The sequence below is a fragment of the Neolamprologus multifasciatus genome, chromosome 15 (genome assembly GCF_963576455.1).
Source record: "Neolamprologus multifasciatus chromosome 15, fNeoMul1.2, whole genome shotgun sequence".
Taxonomy (NCBI): Eukaryota; Metazoa; Chordata; class Actinopteri; order Cichliformes; family Cichlidae; genus Neolamprologus; species Neolamprologus multifasciatus.
Genome location: NC_140453.1, coordinates 13,784,045 through 13,803,111, shown reverse-complemented (window position 1 = coordinate 13,803,111; position 19,067 = coordinate 13,784,045). Strand labels below are relative to the sequence as shown.

Sequence of the window (19,067 nt, the reverse complement as noted above, 5' to 3'; positions counted from 1 at the left end):
ACAGGCTTGCATATTAAATATCACGTTGGTTAGTTAAGCATAGTCTAGAAAGAAAAAAAATACACCAAAAAAATAAGTGGAGAGAACCAAATGTCACAAAATCTACCCACAGCACTCGAAAGCTTAATTAACTGTGACTTGCAGGACTAAGAAAGTCATCTGCCAAGAACCAATCCTGCAAAACCACAATTTGTTGTTTCTATAATGAGTAAAATATTTTTCCTGATAGATGTATTCTTTTTTTTCAAAACTTAAATAAACAATAGAAATGCCCTCACAAATATATCTCATCCACAGCATGTAAACATTAAACATTTGTGATTTTAGTGGCAAAAGAGCATTTTGTTCAAGTGCTCGTGTGGACTTCTTTTAACAAAGGAAGGAAGCTGAACATCTTTGACAGGAACGCATGGTGAGGGAACATGTGGGGATGGAAATGTTTTATAATTCCAAAAATCTGCACGATAACACACTAATTTCTTGTGTGTTGTATTATACACCCAACTGCTATGTAAAACTGTGCCTCTTAAGTGGACCGAGGAACCTTTTTTCTCGATGATATCTCATTAGCAGACTGTCAGCTTGATTCGCAGCCCCTCCACACCTCCTCCCAGCTCTCTCTTCTTCCTACACTCCACCAGCAGGCACTGACATTTGTATAATGAATGTGGTTCATTTTCAGATGGCTTCCCAATTAGGTGCGAGACACTGTGGGCTGAGCCGAAAGTTTAGTTTTATTTGTGTAAGTGCAGTGTTCCATACTAATAGAACTGTCCAGATTACGCTTAATCCCTACAAGAAAACATAAAAACATAAACAACTTGTAAACTGAGGTCATTTCCTAACAGCTCACACTACCTGCAAGCAAAATAACAAACAACTAATAGGGCTGAAATTAACTTAGGAAACAAAAAAAATAATGTCCATCTATTCTAAAGATTAATTTGTAGAGAACTGGGATTATAGAAGCACTTCAATATACTGAATGGCCATCTCAAAGGTCTACAGATGTGACATAATGAAAACTAAAACAATGACTTTTATTGAAATGAAACACAAGTAGAAAAGTGAGAAAGAAAGCTGTTTAGTAATATAAGATAGACAAGTGTTAGAAGCCTGAAGCAGCAAGTGCTGATGTTTGGGTCTGGAGCTGTAACATAACGACAGTTCAGTAGTTTAGTGGGAAGTTTAGCGAGACCTGCCGGATTGATGCTTGGATTGAAAATTACCATCATGTGAAGAATAGTTGTTCATACTAACATCAAAATAGCCAGCTATAATACACTGAACTGATTGGTCACCAATGATGTATGGATCTAACAAGTCTGTTTCAGAATTCAGGGTTGCAAAACGCAAATTTAGATAATATAATATAATAATCTCAGAGCCGTTTTAAAACCTGGAACATTGTATTAAGTGTGACATGTACAGTGGAGAACAACAATTCAATACAGTGATGACAAAAATGATTTTTGTGTAACATATGGTGTGAAAAAAACATGCAAAATGAGCGTAAATCAAAGATAACTAAATTATGTAATTATATTAACAGTGTGCTTTTTACTTATGGCCAGGTGTGACATGTCTATTTCAGTCTTTTGTCTAAATAACAAGTTTTTGAAAATCGTACTTTTATTAGCGAGTACATATTATTGAAATTAAATTGTTACATTTTATATTACTAGAGTTTTGACTGTTATTAATACTGGAGAAGATGTGTTTATTAGCATATATTAATACACAATAGACATATTTGTAATGCATAGACATTATAGACATTCTATCTACAAAACCATACCAAAATATAACATTGTGTATTTTTTTTCATTGACTTACATATTTACTGCAAATTAGAACAACAAAAAAAACAACAACAACAACATAGGATCTCTTTCGAAAAAGTCTTTTTAGAAACATCTTACTCCTACTTTTAATTTCTCAGAGAGCGATGACAAGATAGCTTAGCACCATTAACTGGTAACTGTGATGTTAGTTTTTTCAAGATAACATGTAACTTAGCAAAATGTTGTTTTTACATTTTCATTGTTGTAAGTTTTAAATAACCAAGATATAATTTCTTAGGGGTGCTCTTAGTTAGCATCTTTGGTAAAATGACCTGTATTTTGTATCTGTATTTTGTTGCACTGTACTTAGTCCCTATGGACTCCAAAGCGCTTTACACTACATTCAGTCATCCACCCATTCATACACTGGTGATGCCAAGCTACATTGTAGCCACAGCCGCCCTAGGGCGCACTGACAGAGGCGAGGCTGCCGGACACTGGCGCCACCAGGCCCTCTGACCACCACCAGCAGGCAACAGGTGAAGTGTCTTGCCCAAGGACACAACGACCGAGACTGTCGGAGCTGCCAACTCTTGAGCCACGATCGCCCCATCTTTTACCCTCTCCACCCCAATTCAGGTGTATGTGTTAAACTATATGAATTCATTAAGTGTGGCTTCATATTTTTATATTGTGTGTGTTGTGTGTGAATGTTTTTTCCAGTCACATAAGTAAACTTGGTTATGCTATTGAGTTTTCTGAGAAGGGAGCCTTCCAGTTAGTTATAAACCAAAGAAATGCTGTTCGTGCTTGTGAATGGGGAAAGACTTGTGTTTACCTTTAGAGTCTGGGTAATGTCCTTAAATAGAGGCTGGGGGTGTAGAGATGACATGGATGTAATAAGAAAGTCTCTGCCAAGAAGAAGCTATTGGCATTTACTAAATTTATTGGATGGGCTTCTTTTTGTATCCTTAGAGAGAACAAAAGCAGAAATATAACAGATCACACAGCTTACAGTAGAATGTTGTATAAGTGGTTGTTTATGTTCTAGTGGTTATTAATTATGCAAATATAAATAAAAGTACAAAAAAAAGTGTGTGTGCTCTGCTCACTTTTATGACCTCTCCATTTCAGACTGTGCACAGTCTGTATTAAGTTAGTTGGATGGCCATTAGTTCTGAAATGAAGTAAACTGGTTAAATGTGGTTTTAGATCTAATAATCAGAATGAAATTTGGGTTTAGCTTTAGTGAAATGGGCAGGACATCATGTGGGTTTAAGCTGGATGTCTAACACTGTGTGTGCGTGTCCACATGCAGGTATCTAAAAGTGTATTTGCTTTGTTGTTTTGCTGTATCCACTGGTGATTTAAATTAACAGCAATTTACTCTGACATCAACATATGGCATAGTTCATCCTAATGCACCGGATAAACAGAATAAACATTGTATTACTTTCTCAACGCTGCCCTTGGAGCATAGAGGAAGACTGAAGATAAGATGTTATCTATAAGATGGACAACAGAGCACATTATGTTTCCTATGCCACTGATTTAAACCGACTATGGTTCATGTGTAAGTGCCTAAAAAGCAACAACAAAAAATATATATTAGTAAATGTTTATGCTCTGATGCATATCAACCAATCTTCTTTGGCTCTCTGGAATCAATCTCTTAATGTTAATTGCTCGAGGATAAACTATTGCATTTAAATACTGTTAGTTATATAGGAAACAACAATAGCAGTAATTGTAAATCAATAACACTCCACATGCTATCTGCCTGGGGAAAAATAGGCTGTGAGCTATGATTTTAGAGCATCCACTCTCCTCTGTAAATTATTCATAAACAAAATATGTCTACAAGCAAACTGTCAAACTGACACCAAATACTGCAGTTGATACTAACCTCTAAAACCTTTGTGCCTTTAACAGTTACACTGTTACTTTGCAGGCACAGAGAATGCTAGATGTTTCAAAAAAGGAAACAAAAAACTGTTAAGTTGGCAGATGTAGTTATGTAGTTATATACAGATATGATTAGCCCCCGACACATAACTCTGTGAAGAGGGAGACAGCCTTCATCTTTGGTTGTTACAGCTAACAGGAGCTTGTTAATACCATCTCTTCAGTTATCATCCAAGGTCAGAATAAAAGTACTTTGGGGGTTCTATATCAGTGAACAGCACTTGAATATGCATATGTTGATATGCATCTCATATCCTCTGTGTCAATATTACTGTGAGATGGACATTAGAGCCCTCATTGTCATTTTCTGTTAATTAACAGTAGTAAACATATAAACCCTTGGATTACTGTGTGCAATATGTATATGTATATATGCTTAATTTGTATGTGTGAAAATACAGTGTGCAAATCTTAGGCTGAAACGCTGGAACCATAAAATAATTGTCAGAAAATTCCAATTTCTTAAAACTAGAATTTATGTGTGTTTATTGAGCCTTATAACCAATTAAAATAAAGAAGGCAAATATAATTTGCATATATAAACAACAATTTGTATAATTCTTGCAATATTCTGCATTTTTGTGCAATTTATTGCTCACAGCCAGTTTATCTTAAACAAAAACATTTGCATGGGTTAGGTTTAAATGGTCTCAAAACCTCATGTAATGAATTTGATATGCTTAGCATTAGAGGGTTGATTTTGGAGCCTTGCATGAGATTTTCATTCTGTTTTTTTTTCCAGACCATGTGTCCTGATTACACTTAACTCCATTTCTTTCAGTGAGACTCATGTGATTACAGGATTCCTAAAACAGGATAACAAGCTTTCAGGCTTTAGATGTGTTTGCCCTGTGTGTTGTCCAGGCCCCTTGGTGAACAAATGGATACATGAACTGGAAAACCCAGTCAACTTGCACATAATTTGGCCTCTAGAGTGGTCATAAAAAAAGGGAGATCCCTTGAGTGAACATGTGGTCAAGCTCATTAAACACAGCACAAATACTTCTGTAAACATCGCAACAAAAGTTACTCTATACCTGGCAGAAAATAAAAATTCATTTAATTTGGTACAATTAAGATGATCTTAGATCTAGATTTAGGATAGATGATAAAGAAGCTTAATGTATGCATAACATTTAGCTTCCTCTACAACAACGTTAATGTCTGGCCTATTGAGAGAAAAAAAAACAGCAGTTACCAAGGAGAGAATCCAGTCATTCATTCTATAAATAATCTCAGACCTCAGCAAGTGCACAGGCCTCTTTTCCTTCTCTCTTGTGTCTCAGACGGAGCTGGTTTGTCAGGTAATGAATAAGGCTTGTGTGATCGTTATCCAAGTAACGAGGGGCCGTTCATGCCCAAACTAACCACGTGCTCACTGTTTAGTTGTGTTTTGCCAAGCATCGGGAAGTCTGTCTGCAGGCTAATTTATCTGACTCTGGGATGCAGTTTAAAAAGATAAAAACAGATACATACCTTATACAGCTACTTCTCAGGTAGACAGATTACCTAAAGATAGGGTTGATGTGTTGTTAGTTTACAAATTAAACTATCACTATATTAAATTAGAGCAAAGCAATAATTTTTAGAGCAACCATGTGATTTAGGCCACATGTCCCAATATAGAAAGGAGGCCTAGAAAAGCTACACTCAGAGGTTCTGTGAAAGAATGACCCTCCTGAAAATGCAAATTTAAAGCAGATCCTTCTCAAAGCCTGAGCAAACACTTGTCTTAGGTAGTTCATCCCATAAGAAACAAAAATTAAGCAGTGATTGTTTCTGTGAAGATGAAAGATTGCACCCTCTACTTGCGCGAACACAGATTTGAAGGTTTTTTTTGAGCAGCAGCCAAAAGTATAATTCATTAGACAGACCCTCTATAATGAGCCAACATAGACAAAGCACCCAATTTCCACTGTGTCCTCTTTCCCCTGGGAGCTGTGATCATAATGACAGTGCTGTTTGTTGCCTGGTTTCATGCTGAATCATGATCGCACAGCCACAGGCCCTCATTCTTTCTTTTCTCACCTCTCTCCCATCACTTTCTGAAACATTGATTATTTTTGCAGCTTGTGTCACTTGCATGAGCAGTGTGATCTGTTTTATCTATTCATTTCATCAGCCTGTTACGAAGACAGCACGAGTTGATGAAGCTACTTTGTTGTTTTATTTTTGAGTGCCTTACGAGGGGACTTAGTTTGAAACCCCGATAGGAGCTCTTGTAGATGCAGAGACAGTGAAGCTTGATGGTAAACAGCAAGGCAGCCTGTTTACTGTAACCCTGTTAGACCCTAACCCTAAACCTAACCAGTGTGCTATCAGAATATGTAACGGAAAAAATAATAGTCGGTCTCCAAAGAGGCAATTACAGAACAGGAAAGTAATCAATCTAACTGATTGTTGAACATCATAACAAACCAGAGTATACCCCCATGTGTGCCGTTGAAGAATAAACAGATAATTTCTTCTACCCATTTGCTTTATGTTTCCAACATCGATGCGTGTGCTCTCCATTAGGCCTCTACACTGGCATGTATTCCACCTATTTGGCTCCAGCTGATGGAGCACTCAACAATCACTTCAGTGTCGAGTGGGCCTCTCAAGTATATTAGGCTATAATTTTTTCATGTACACTTGCATTTTTATGATAAGAGGCTATTATTGCTATTTGATAGGTTTTTGGTTTTGTAGCTAATGCATTTTAGCTCTTTCTTCCCCTTTTTGCTGCCATTGCTGCTGTGTGTAGGACAATAAATGCTGTAGGTGCCATCAAAACTGGTTGATAATACTTAATAATAATAATAATAATAATAATAATAATATATATATATATATGTGTGTGTGTGTGTGTGTGTGTGTGTGTGTGTGTGTTAAATATGATTTAACAACCAGGCCATGTCATCATTAGACTATTGTAGTCAATACATCCGTAACTGCTTAAAATAATAGGTAATTCCCCCTCTCCCATCTCACTGTGGTTTGCACTAACCTCCTGCCTGTTATTAATGAGTTATTAATGAGACTCATCAGGAAGAAATGTAATCCAAGCTTGAGAAAACAAGTAAGGGTGTTTGTAGTCTGAGTTTATTATTATTATCATAATGCACAGTATAGCATCAACTGTTCCACACAATTAAGCAAAGCACAAAACTGTGACTTCATTCTTTGTTCACAACTCTTATTACAGAGAAAAGGATATAACTGGTAAGGACCTTACAGTCTCCCCACAGCCTACTTTTCTAAACAACAGCAACAGTGCTGTAGCAGTTAATTTGATATTTAAATTATTTCTTGCAAAGTGACTATCCTCTGGTTCAGTGTTTAGTTCTGTCACAGGTGCTGGAACGTTTTTAGTTCAAGTTCTGATCTTTTGACTAATAAAGGCACATTCAGTTGTTCCTTTATTTACCAGAGGTGACCACAGTAGGTAGCTCCGCATGGTGGAATGTTTACGCCAAACTCACAGATGCAAACTAAGAGGGATTTGTGTCTCTTCCTTTTGCTTTTTAGACAAAAGTGTAACCCACTTATCTATTGGTGGCTCTGATCTTTGTGGTTTATGTCTTGAGCATTTTATTAGTTTCCCCCTTTACCTGTTCAAATTAGCAAAATAAGTATTACATAATTATTGTGCATTGTGCACAAGGGCGTTTTTCGTACATAGATAACTGGTAATCTCTCAATCTACCCAAAACATGCCAATAGGTAGCTTAGAAACAATCAAAAGACAATTAAATGTGCCCAATACATCATAAAAAGACAAATTGTTAAATTACATAATAGCAGTCTAGTACACTGAAAAGCCCAGTAGCCTTTAGTTTACTGCTGTTTTTTCTAGGAACAACGACGAAGAGATAAACAAACGGCAGTTCAAACTTTAATGAATACAAAATGCTTACAAGCGGTTTTGCTACACCACATCCAAATAATAAATAAATAAATAAATAAAATGCTTGTTTTATATTAGTAAGAAAACGTTTATAAAAACATTTAACTGAATAAGTTAAAAATTACGTCAGAGTCTATTCAGTGCTTTCATACCTTTTTGAGGGGCAAAGAAAAAGCAAGAAGGTATTGGAACCGGAGAAAGAACGTTTTGCGGTGCTGCAAATGCCTGCATTTGATGCGGTACTTGGATTGTTTTGCCTCGAGTTCCCGGCATGCAATGCGCGAGAGTCACGTATGTGTTCTGGAAACTGATTGGCTGCCGTTGTGAGTTCAGAGGTTAGCTTATTTGGTAATGTTGTTATGTACCCAGCTGCTGAGATGTGTGTTATCTGTTCATTATTGTAACAGCTGTTGCTCTTTGAGACTTCTGTTACATAAAAATAGTGCACGAATGTGCTATCGCTTGATTATTTGATTTGTTTTGCACTTTTACACATTTGTTTTGATCGGTGATAACTTCGACATGCTAATGCTAGCTGTGTAGCTAGGTAGCTTGGTGAGAAGTCTCCTAAATGTCATGTTGCATCGAAACCTGACCTTGTAGTAGCAGTGAGCTGGAAGGCGACTAGAATGGCTTCTGCCAGAGCTATGACATCAACCAGGCTTCTGTGTTTATTCAATGCGACAGCAGCAGGGTCCATCAAAACATTAGCCAGGACAGGGTGCAGAGTGTGTCTCACAAGAAATATGAGCAGTTCACCTTCAAGGCTGCAGGGCTGCATGTCAGCATGGATCATTGATCAGTATGGCAGTAATGGTGTTCTGAAGTACACAGAAGAAATCATCGTTCCCACGATTGGTTCTGCTACTGAGGTGATGATTAAAGTCCATGCAGTTAGTCTCAACCCCCTTGATGTAGCTATGAGGGGTAAGTGCTGCTAACCCAAATTAATAATTAGCAAAGAAACTAATAACTTACATCAATAAGCCAAGTAAATTCTCAATTTCAGGTGGCTATGGGGCTAAACTGCTGAAGTTAAGAAGAGATCCATTATCTGTCATGGACAATGACAATGAGTTCCCTCTCATTCTTGGTCGTGATTTGTCTGGTGTAGTAGTGGACTGTGGACATGGGGTTACCCATTTTGCCCTGGGAGATGAGGTAGGTTCTGCACTGCACAATCATCTTTTAAAAGATGTACTAGAAGTTAGTGACAAGACAATGTCTTGTGGGAACTACTTTAGCGGAAATGCCTAAGCTGTTATTGTAGCTGCATTCATCGCATCGATGTTAAAGTTAGTGTTTAGTGCTCTTTATTGACATCCTCTTAAGGAATATTAGAAACACATCTAAACGCATTATATTACAACATCATCAGCAGCTACAAGCTTTCTCACATTGTTAGTGAAAATTTACCATATTCTCATATTGTACTCTAGTGCCTCTTCTATTCATTTGGAATGCATTAAGTTGTACATGTGCACTTAAAAAGTGACTTCGTAATATCAATTCACCAGATACTTTATTAGTTGCTATTTTGTTGTTAATGCCTGGTTAGAACCTATTTTGCATTCAGAACTACCTTCATTCTTTGTGGCATAAATTAAAGAAGGTGATGGAAACATTTCTTGAAGATTTTGGTCCATATTGACTTGGACAGTTGTTGCAGATTTGTCAACTGCACATTCATGATGTGAATCTCCCGTTCCACCACGTCCCAAAAGTTCACTATTGGATTGTAGGACATTTGAGAACACTTGTCCTTTTCAAGAAACCAGTTTGATGTGAGCTTTCTGACATGGTGTTATCCTGCTGGGAGGGATCAGCATGGTCAGCAACAGTACTCAGACAGGTTGTCCAAGTGTGCCAAGAAAATATCCCCCATACCATTATACCACCACCACCAGCCTGAACATTTGATACAAGGCATGATGCATACATGCATTTATATTCTTTTCACCAAATTCTGACCCTACAATCTGAATGCCACAGTAGAAATCTAGACTCGTCTGACCAGGCAACATGTTTCTAATCTAATGGCAACTGGTGTGGTCTTCCACTGCTGCTGTAGCTGACTTGCATCAAGGTTCATTATATTGCACATTCAGAGATGCTCCTCTGAAATCCTTGGTTGTAACAAGTGGTGATTTGAGTTACTTTTGCCTTCCTATCAGTTTTAACCAGTCTGGCCATTCTTTGACATCAATAGGGACTTTTTGACCAGAGAACTGATGCTCACTGAAAAATGTCTCTTTTTCAGTCAATTCTTTGTATACCCAAGAGATGGTTGAGTGGGGAAAATCCCAATAGATAATTTGTGTCTGAAATGCTTAGACCAGTTCATCTGGCATCAACAACCAGGTCATATCCAAAGTCCATTAAATTATCCTTTCCTCCTCGTTCTGATGGGGAACTTCATCAGGTTGTCTTGACCATGTCTACATGCATAAATGCACTGATATGCTGCTCCCATGGGCCATATGGCTGCCTGATTAGCTATATGCTTTAACAAGCAATTGATCTGATGTACCATGCAAAGTAGCCAATAAGTGTCTATCAGTGATCAATTGACAAACTGAAAAATAACTAGACAGGATGATCTTTTTAATATTTTGTCAGATTCAAATGCAATTTGAAATTGAGTAGATGACTGTAAAAGAAAATGCACAAAGCAAGCAAAATGCTTTGTTTGTTCTTGTACATTTATAATATATTATTTGCATAATAATATAGTCACGATATTCATAGACATATGGACTGAGGGTCCAAGTCATAAAGACTGGGCACCCTTGATTTTATGTGATTTTATGTGGAGTGATAAATACCATATTAAAAATGCAAAGGCAAATTTGCTGATGTTACACAATTTTTCTAAAGTTAAATATGGTTATATTGCTTAGCCCACTTACATGCACCTCCATAGTTAAGTCATTCAGAGACATTTTCTTGTTGGAAAGATCAAGTGCTTTCTGCTTGGTCTCCCAGTCAGTGTGACTCATAATAATTTGAGACCTTCAACCCTGCTGTCTCCCACATATCTACATTACTGTCTTCCTGCAGAGAGAAATGCAATTATGCAAATCTGGCTTAAAGTGAATGTAATTAAATCACTGAACAATACACCAGTAAAAATTTCCACATGGACTATTCTAGTAATTGTATTTCACCAGTATAAAAATATCTTTGGAAACGTCTAATGATGAGAAAGGACGGGAGCAGTTGTGTGAGACCCTAATAGCTGATTAACCAGATTCAGAGAGTGAGAGTAGGTGGTTAATTTGAGTTGTGTTCCGCATGTTAAATGTCATATTTGTCTTCAGGTGTGGGCTGCTGTTCCCCCATGGAAACAAGGCAGCCTGGCTGAATATGTGACTCTAACAGAGTACGAGGTGAGCAGAGTCTGTGCAGCAGTTGGATGGCGGTGCATTTTCAGAATTAACTGTGAATAATTTAACTAGTGTCTACACAAAGACTGAGATTAAAGTAATTTTATTGTCAGTTTGTTTTTAAACTAATGGAAAAAGTTCATTGAGAACCCTTATTTAAACTGTAAAATACATTAAACAAAAGTTCGGAAGAAGCGAACCCTGTTTAGTAATCCTTCACTGTAAAATGTAATTAGGATTAAGTTTGTTAGTTAGCTGTAGCTGCCGTGGCACCAATTAAAGGGACATACAAATTGCCCTGTGTTTTCTTGCTGCATTGAACTTCATTTATTCTCCGACTCTGGCTGTCTGCCCTCGCAGTAGCTGTGCTGATTAGACACAGCCTCAAAGTTTATAAATGTAAAATATTGTTTATAAGCGAATGCAATTCTAACATTGTTAACACCCTCTGTGTGGCTGATTTTTGCAGGTTTCCCATAAGCCAAAAGTACTGAGCCACATAGAGGCAGCATCCATTCCCTATGTTGCCAACACGTCTCTGTCTGCACTTGTCAATGGAGGTGGTCTTTGCAGAGACAGTTCTTCAAATAAAAGGCAAGAATCAGCCTGATCCAAAATAATTTTATGTTGAGCTCATTTCACCCTGTTGCCATGTATACTTGTTTTTTTAAAAAACATTAAAAAAGTGTTAAGCCCCTGAATGCTATAAAAGATTTAATAATGTCTTTAGTTTGTGACTTGGAGAATTGAATATGCTCTTTCCTTGTTGAGAAATCAGTCCGGTCATGTCGACTCAGAATGTAACGAAACCCGTTTCAACGCTTTCATTTCATTTTAATTGGCAACAAGAGTTTTAAAATAACGCATTTAACCTGCAAACGTCAAAACATTTAACCTAACCCGAATTTTAATAGAACTTCCTCTTTTCCTCTAACGTAATAGCTTCCAATCCTGCAAATCCCTTTGTACCCCCTGAGGCTTCCACTTCTTTTCGTAGCTTTGCATAAATGAGTCACACAGTAATTGAATGACCCTCTTGTTGCTGGGGTTTCTCCTCCTAGAGTTTTAATCACTGGAGGATCAGGAGGTGTTGGAACATTTGCTATTCAGGTAAGACAGAGTGTCTTCGTTTGGCTATGCCTGTATGTATATTTATGCCTTTTAAGCCCTAACAAAGTAAGATCCCTTGCTGTGTGCATACTCTCTGTTTTTTATCCTTTATGTTTCACCAGCTGTTGAAGGCTTGGGGCGCCCACGTAACGGTCACCTGCTCTCAGAACGCCGTGGGTCTTGTTAGAGGGCTGGGAGCTGATGAGGTGCTGGACTACACAGCAGGAGATGTGGTTGAACAACTAGAAATGATGGAGAAGTAAGAGCTGCAGTGTTTGGACTCTATACATTGAAACCTGTGTGGTTACATTGTACTGTGTTTAAAGAAACGCTGGAGCAAAATGTTGCTCACTGGTCCCAATGCTGGTGTCTACTGAAGTATCATTAGAGTCTGTGCCAATCCAGTGAATGTGTTAATTAAAAAGGACTCCTCTAGATTTGCTAAATTTGGTGTGTTTTGCCCTTTAAACACCCAAATGTGGTAAACATATTCCTATCAGCTTGGCACACCTGTTCGCTGACTCGCTTTCTAGTTTCCATGGAAACCACGGCTTAAGGTCTGAGTGGATGATGGTTCATTTATTTTCCTGCCCCAAAAACAAAATTGGTAGTCCTTGGTTTGGTTTCTTAGAATTCCAGTGAAGAGCTAAACCAGCACAGTGCATAGTGTACTGACATAGGATAATTTGTTTTGAAAAAGTAAATTTTGTTTTTGTTTTGTTTTTTTTACCACATTTCCAGCAAGATGTTTACAAGATTGTCTGTCATTTTTTCCACCTCAAGGTTTGACGTTGTTTTTGACGGCGTGGGTGGGGACACAGAGGAGTGGGCGATGGGGCTGCTAAAGCCCTGGTCTGGTGCAAAATACGTCACACTGGTAACACCTTTACTTCTCAACACCGACTCTATGGGCCTATTGGATGGTACATTGAATGCTGGGTTCTCTCTGCAGAGCAAGGCCATTCAGGTAAACACCAGTAAAACTGACTTTTGATTCAAACAAAAGTGGATGTATACAAAAAAAGCTTCCATTGAGGTTGTTTATTTTTGTAACATGGTCTGAGGTTTGTTTTTCTCACCAAGGCATTATTCTGGGTGTAGCCTGCCAGTGCTTCCAAATTGAAGTGTCATACTTGATCCTCAGTGGCATGGAAAGAAGACATGGATATTTCTTTTCCATTCAGTTGATTATATGGATTGGAGCTGAGGTGACACAGGGAGGGGGAAAAGTCAAGTGATGACTGACTGAGCGTCACAGTAAATTCTTGCACTGCCTGTATTTTTTCTTATGTTTGTATGTGCTGTGTGCAGGTGAAGATGGAATAGCATTAACAGTTTGAGTCCCTGCATGCGTGTTAGGTTTGTGGTGTTGTGTTTCCCTAATAGCTGGTGTTCATGTCATGAAGATCATGGCCGAACACACGAGGGCAGAGTGGACAGGGTGCTCTAGGGACTGAGTGAACTTGTCCTGGGCAGGGTAGGCACTGGTGACAGCACAGCTGGCAGCGTTAGAATGAATGAGACAGTGTGTGTGTGCGTGCATGTGTTTGCTGCTGAACCAGCAGTATTTGGTGTTTGTTCAGATTGTGGCCAACCATTTCCCCCCCTCCCGGCAAATACCACTGTTTGTGTGTTTCTTGCCAAGCCTCCGAGGCCTTTTGTCCATGGGAGCAGCCAGCTGGTCACTTTGGCGAGGCTCCGCTGCATCAGTCACACCCTCGGTGCCTAACGCTGGACAGCCTGCCGTTTTTATCTGTGCAACTGAGCCCTCTAGTGTCAAACTAGAGCTGCACTGAGCAATCATGAACTGTCTGGTTTTTAACAAGCAAGTCAGGGTGGTTTTACCAGAGCAAGGTTATGTTTTTGTTTTGTTGTTTTAAATGAATTATTACACCACTATTTTTATTTAGACATTTGCATCTGGAGCACCTTTTACAGACCTTTTTTCATAGCAGGCAGTCCTGGTCTTTTTCACATATAGCAGGAAAAATATTAGTGAAACAAACCATTAGTGGTTTTTCTGTTTAATTTAGATGCTCTAATAAACAAGTATGCCATCAACCAAAGTATTTGTGCTCAGAATCCTGCATCACTCAAAGAAACGTAGCTCAGATTCATGCGATATGTGATGTTCAGAGGTCCAGTTTGTGTCCGTGTGTGTAAAACTAAATACCAGCTTTCAGGTTATGTATTATCTTTTAAGAACAACACTTTAATAAATGATAATTGTATTACTAGATGTGAACAATAACACTGCTAATATAATCCAATATTCCTGTTTCTGCTCATCTCATCATCAGTTATTCATGACAGTGCGTCTGAAAATTCACAAAACCAAATCATTAATCTAAACATAAATGTTTAAATTAGGTGCTTTAACATTTTCAGTAACCTTCAGTGGTTTATTGAAAACTTATCAGGAAATTAGTGCTAATTAGTCCTTTCATACAAAATGCGGTTTCTTCCTCCTAAATCCTTATGGTGCTAATTACTGTAAGTCAGGGTAACTGCCATGTGTGTTTTAGTCAGCTTAGTTGTCTTTTTTGGTGTTCTGATCCAGGTCTTAATTTTTTAAAGTACATTTTTGTACATTTTCTTTCTCTTTTTTCCTAACAGATAACGCTGTGTGGTTATTCATGTGTATGAGATGCAGACAAGCCTGACTTCTAATTACTGCCTCCCGTTTGCTTTCTTCATAGAATTTATTATCCAGTGGAGTCTTCTATAGGTGGGGATTTTATGCACCAGATGGACCTGCCCTGGACGAAGTCAGCAAGCTGGTAGATGCAGGGAAGGTACTATATGGCTTTATTATTCATATCATGCACACCTGCCTTTTAGGACCATTTGTACTGACAGAATTAGGGTGATGTCTAATTTGCAAATCCGTCACAGGCAGAGAGTTGAATTTATGCAGAGAAGGAGATCATGCAACTCACTGAATATTGAACATACCATGGATTCCCTATGAGTTTGTATCCGAGGCTCCCATGTGGCTTTGTGAGGGAGTCAGAATCACATTCCTGCTATTCTGGTTGGCTGGTTGGTTGGTGTTGTGCACGGTTGGCTGCTGGGCGATTGAGTCAGGCGCCATCAGACGGTGAATGGATTTTTAAACAGTGCTGAGCAGCCATTCGCAAAAGCGTGTGGGACCTCTGTCCTTTTGTGCTGGGGCTTACAGCAAGCAGCAAACTCAGGCCAGTGGCGGGAATCTATGGCCTCCGGTGCCCCCCCACCCCATCTCACAAAACATACACGCACGATCTCTCTGCTCTTTCTGTCCTATTTGCAGTCAGTAGTGTTGATGGTTTCCAGTGACGTGACTGCCCTCCCCATTCATTGTTAAAGACAAAAGATGGTGACCACAATAACAAGCCTGGCTGCTTGTGTTCTGGGACTAGCGCAGGATTGTCCAGCCTCATCACATTCTAAACCCCTCCCTCACGTTTTCACTCTTGCAACTATGAAAGCAGCGATGTTGGAGCATTAGGAGTTTGTGGTTATTTGCTAGACTAAACTTTTTTGATAATGGGTTTGATTATGGGATCACTGTAATTTGCAGTGCTTTGTGACTTGCAAAAAAGCCTCTTCACTAAGATGTGAAAGTGGAAATGGTTCCAGTGCTGTTAAGTTTGGACAGTTACTCATTTTGTCTGGTTTGCTGCTCTTAATGCATGGTGCTTACCTCACGAGTTGGATTTGCACAAGCTGCCACATTCATGACAGACTGTCAGTACTTATTCTGGTGGGGGGTTTTTTAAGCGCCATTAAAACAAAAGCCAAAACTAATTTTCGTAATCAATTGAACTCCTGCCTAAATGTGTAAATCTGATCTTTTAATTATTTCAAATTTCTGCTGCTCTGTCACAGATCTTGCCTGTTGTGGAGGCCCAGTTCTCATTTACTCAGGTGCCTCAGGCTTTTCAGAAGCTCGAGAAGGGCCACGCCAGAGGGAAGACGGTAGTCAGGGTGGCTGAAGAGGACGATAGACAGACTGAAGAGCTGGTGCAGGACAGCAGCACGGAGACTGTAGAGTCAGTGCAAGAAACAGCCAAGCAAAGCTAAGTAGAGGAAAGCAGGTGCCTAGAGAGTTTCTGTTATGATCCTTCTCACCTCCCCTTCACCATCAGCAGAGTGAGAGGTAGTCTGTTTTGTAGCAGACTGCAGTCGTGACCTGCGCTTGTAATTAGAAGATACCAGAAGTTGTATCTCTTGTTAACGCGCCTTCTGTGATGTACTCGGAAGTTTTCAAAGTTCTCAAGTCGTGCTGTGTTCATCATGTTGAAATTACTAATGTTACCAGCTAAATGCTTCTCATGTCAACCATGCAGCTGGATATGGTTACCAGACTTTTGGTAATTAGCTGGCTGGTACAACATTGTATAAAAAAGCTTTTCTGTTACAAATGTGGAAGAAACTATTTGTTTTTCTTTTTTGGTTTAGTTACCCACCACTACCTTGTATGTGAAATTATGTGGACATCCTGTAAAGCTACATAATCTGAAAGGAATATATCAGTGTAACTTTCGGGGAACAACAAACAAATCTGAAATGTTTTGTTTTTTGCATGTCCATTCCACTCAACTGTGCACTGTTTGAGAAGTTCATTGAAAAAAATAGTTTTATTATATTGAAAAGAAAAAAGTTCTATGTTGAATAGTTTTGATTAAACAAAAATAAAATACATGATATTTGTTTCCTTGTGTTGCATGCAGCTGGAAAAAAGCAATATGTACTAAATAACAGCACATTTCATTAAAAAAGTTTTAACACTGTTTTAAGTTAATAAAAATAATGCAAAAACAGATTTGTTCAATGGAGATACAGCTCAAAAAGTTTGGGGTCACCTAGAAAATGTCTTGTTTTTGAATGTACAACAATATTAATTTGTTTTGTTCTGGTAAAACATTTACTTGATCAGATACCTTGTAAATAACAATGGAACGTGGAATCATAAATCAAACAAAGGATTTTTTATGGATTATCTGCATATGTGTAGGCTAATGTACAGTCAAACTTTCCTGTTCTTTCAGCAGAAAGGAATCCTTAATTGCATCTTAAAACATTTCCAATCATTTAAATATTTTTTTCTTTCAAAAGCAGGACTTTTCAAATTGACCCCAAACTGACAAACGGTGTAAGAATAACATGTTAAATATTTCAAGTCCTGAATGAACTGTTTGTTACGTAGCCATACATTCTACCAAAATCCTTAATTTCTCTCCAAGTTGACCTCTTCATCTCCCCTCTCATGGTTCCCCTGCAGCAAAATGTTGAGAACCTCCAGCGGCGTACCTCGTTTGTGAGCACTGTGTGTCACTGCATTAGTGTGTCAGGGATCCAGTTCAGCAGACTTTGTTTTCATATAATCTCCACATCCCACCTTTGTTGTAGTTTACTTGCATCAGGTGTGTTCAGAATCACTTGGTTTTTGTCATAAAGATGACCACCTGAAAGAAACAGATGTTTTTATTAAGTGGATTTTGTATACATATTTTTAGCATTATTCTGGTGCCTGGAAAGAGATTGTTGCATAATATTGTTTATTTAAAATGGATTAAAAGTATAATTAAAAATGTTTTGCATATATTTAATTTCACATACAATAATGGTAACTCCTACAATAGTGTTCAGTACGCCTATTGCAGGGAAAAATTCAGTCCACAAGGGGTCACTAATTGACAATGATGCAAACAAAGTGACTAGACATAAATCCCCAGTTTTATACTGGGAATATTTAACCACAGGTTTCAAAATCCTTTTATTGCCTTATGCACAGAAGTTGCATCTTTACTATCTCTTAAATGTGTATGGGAACATAGAATACTCAGTTTAAGAGCTTTAAGTGCTCAAATTAAGTAGGAAGGCACAATGTAAGTTCATTTGCCATTTAATAATAATTGTAGCATTTGCTCCGTAGTCCATATACAGGCAGCTTGTTGGATTTGACAAATTTCATAAGACTAGCCATGAAACCTGAATATTTAATGCATGGAAATCAAACTGAAACTTAAGTGTTATGTAACTCTGACATTTGAATTCTCTGTGGGAAGCTTGTCACAGATGGTGCTTGTAGTACAAACAAGTCTTTATATACAAATCATCTATCGGAACAATTTTACTGTTGGTGTTGTAACACTGGTGAGGCTTACCTTTGACTTCCAGGACTAGATCAGGGTTGAGAACATAGCGAATGAAGCCCTCAGGAGTGATGCTCCAGAGGTGGATTTGGTCATCTGGGTCTGGAGTGAGACCCACACGGCTTCCTGCAATTGTCACACTACCACTGGGACTTAGGCAGCACTCCTCCAAGAGCTGGAAAACAGAGAGAGGAGTCAGTTAGAGATATTCAAATTACCAGCTGCTACTGTATTGTCACTGAAAAAAGGCAGAATGGTGAAAAATTCATAGATCATATAATGTATGATCAGATATAGTGCAGAAAACACCTCTGTTTGACCTGTGGTCACTTTTCTTTAACTCTTTAACATTGTTTTGATTCTCATGTGAGATTTGACCTTAGGATCTAAGATCTTGATCTTGGTCTAAGGGCTGCTATTCATCAAGCTTTCCCTGACCGTTCTTTATCGATTAGTTGCGTAATGAAGGTACTGTTACCTTGCAGTGTAGGCGTCCATTCTGGTAGAACCAAATCTGCTCCAAACCATCCGCTTCTTCTGTTTCTTGTATCCGTAGCAGTTTGACATCATCTAAATCCCCGGTCACCGACATCATTAGCCCCGTCTGTCTGTTCCTTAAACGGAAGTGCACTTGCTTCTGCTCGGAAAACACATACAAATAGTTGGTGCTTCTTCTCAAAACAGGATTCACAGCAAGGGAATTTCAAATCAACTCGACGTAGCTCTTAACTATCACAACTAACAGTCAATCAATCAATGCACATGTGTGGTATCTAAAAGTGCAGCTATGAGC

General features: G+C 38.4%; 2 protein-coding genes across 5 annotated transcripts in view; one reads left to right on the top strand and one right to left on the bottom strand.

Moving 5' to 3' along the window:
* Nucleotides 1-7,948: 7,948 nt before the first annotated feature.
* On the top strand, nt 7,949-16,430 carry LOC146501751 (NAD(P)H oxidoreductase RTN4IP1, mitochondrial-like). Its single transcript, XM_085133140.1, has 9 exons — nt 7,949-8,565; nt 8,648-8,799; nt 10,959-11,027; nt 11,494-11,618; nt 12,086-12,134; nt 12,257-12,393; nt 12,918-13,101; nt 14,834-14,929; nt 16,005-16,430. The coding sequence occupies exons 1-9, from the start codon at nt 8,268-8,270 to the stop codon at nt 16,197-16,199; spliced, it is 1,305 nt and encodes a 434-aa protein (XP_084989266.1). The 5' UTR covers nt 7,949-8,267; the 3' UTR covers nt 16,200-16,430.
* A 307-nt stretch (nt 16,431-16,737) lies between these two features.
* The window catches only part of LOC146501750 (uncharacterized), a 28,684-nt gene continuing 26,354 nt past the window's right edge, over nt 16,738-19,067 (bottom strand). For 3 of the 4 annotated variants that reach the window (XM_085133138.1, XM_085133137.1, XM_085133139.1), the window contains 3 exons: nt 18,753-18,914; nt 18,287-18,449; nt 16,738-17,584 (listed from right to left, as the gene is read on the bottom strand). In XM_085133138.1, coding sequence (XP_084989264.1) covers nt 17,496-17,584; nt 18,287-18,449; nt 18,753-18,914 — 414 coding nt within the window. In that variant the 3' untranslated portion in view covers nt 16,738-17,495. The remainder of the gene's footprint in view (nt 17,585-18,286; nt 18,450-18,752; nt 18,915-19,067) is intronic. The other variant, XM_085133136.1, reaches the window with a different exon arrangement.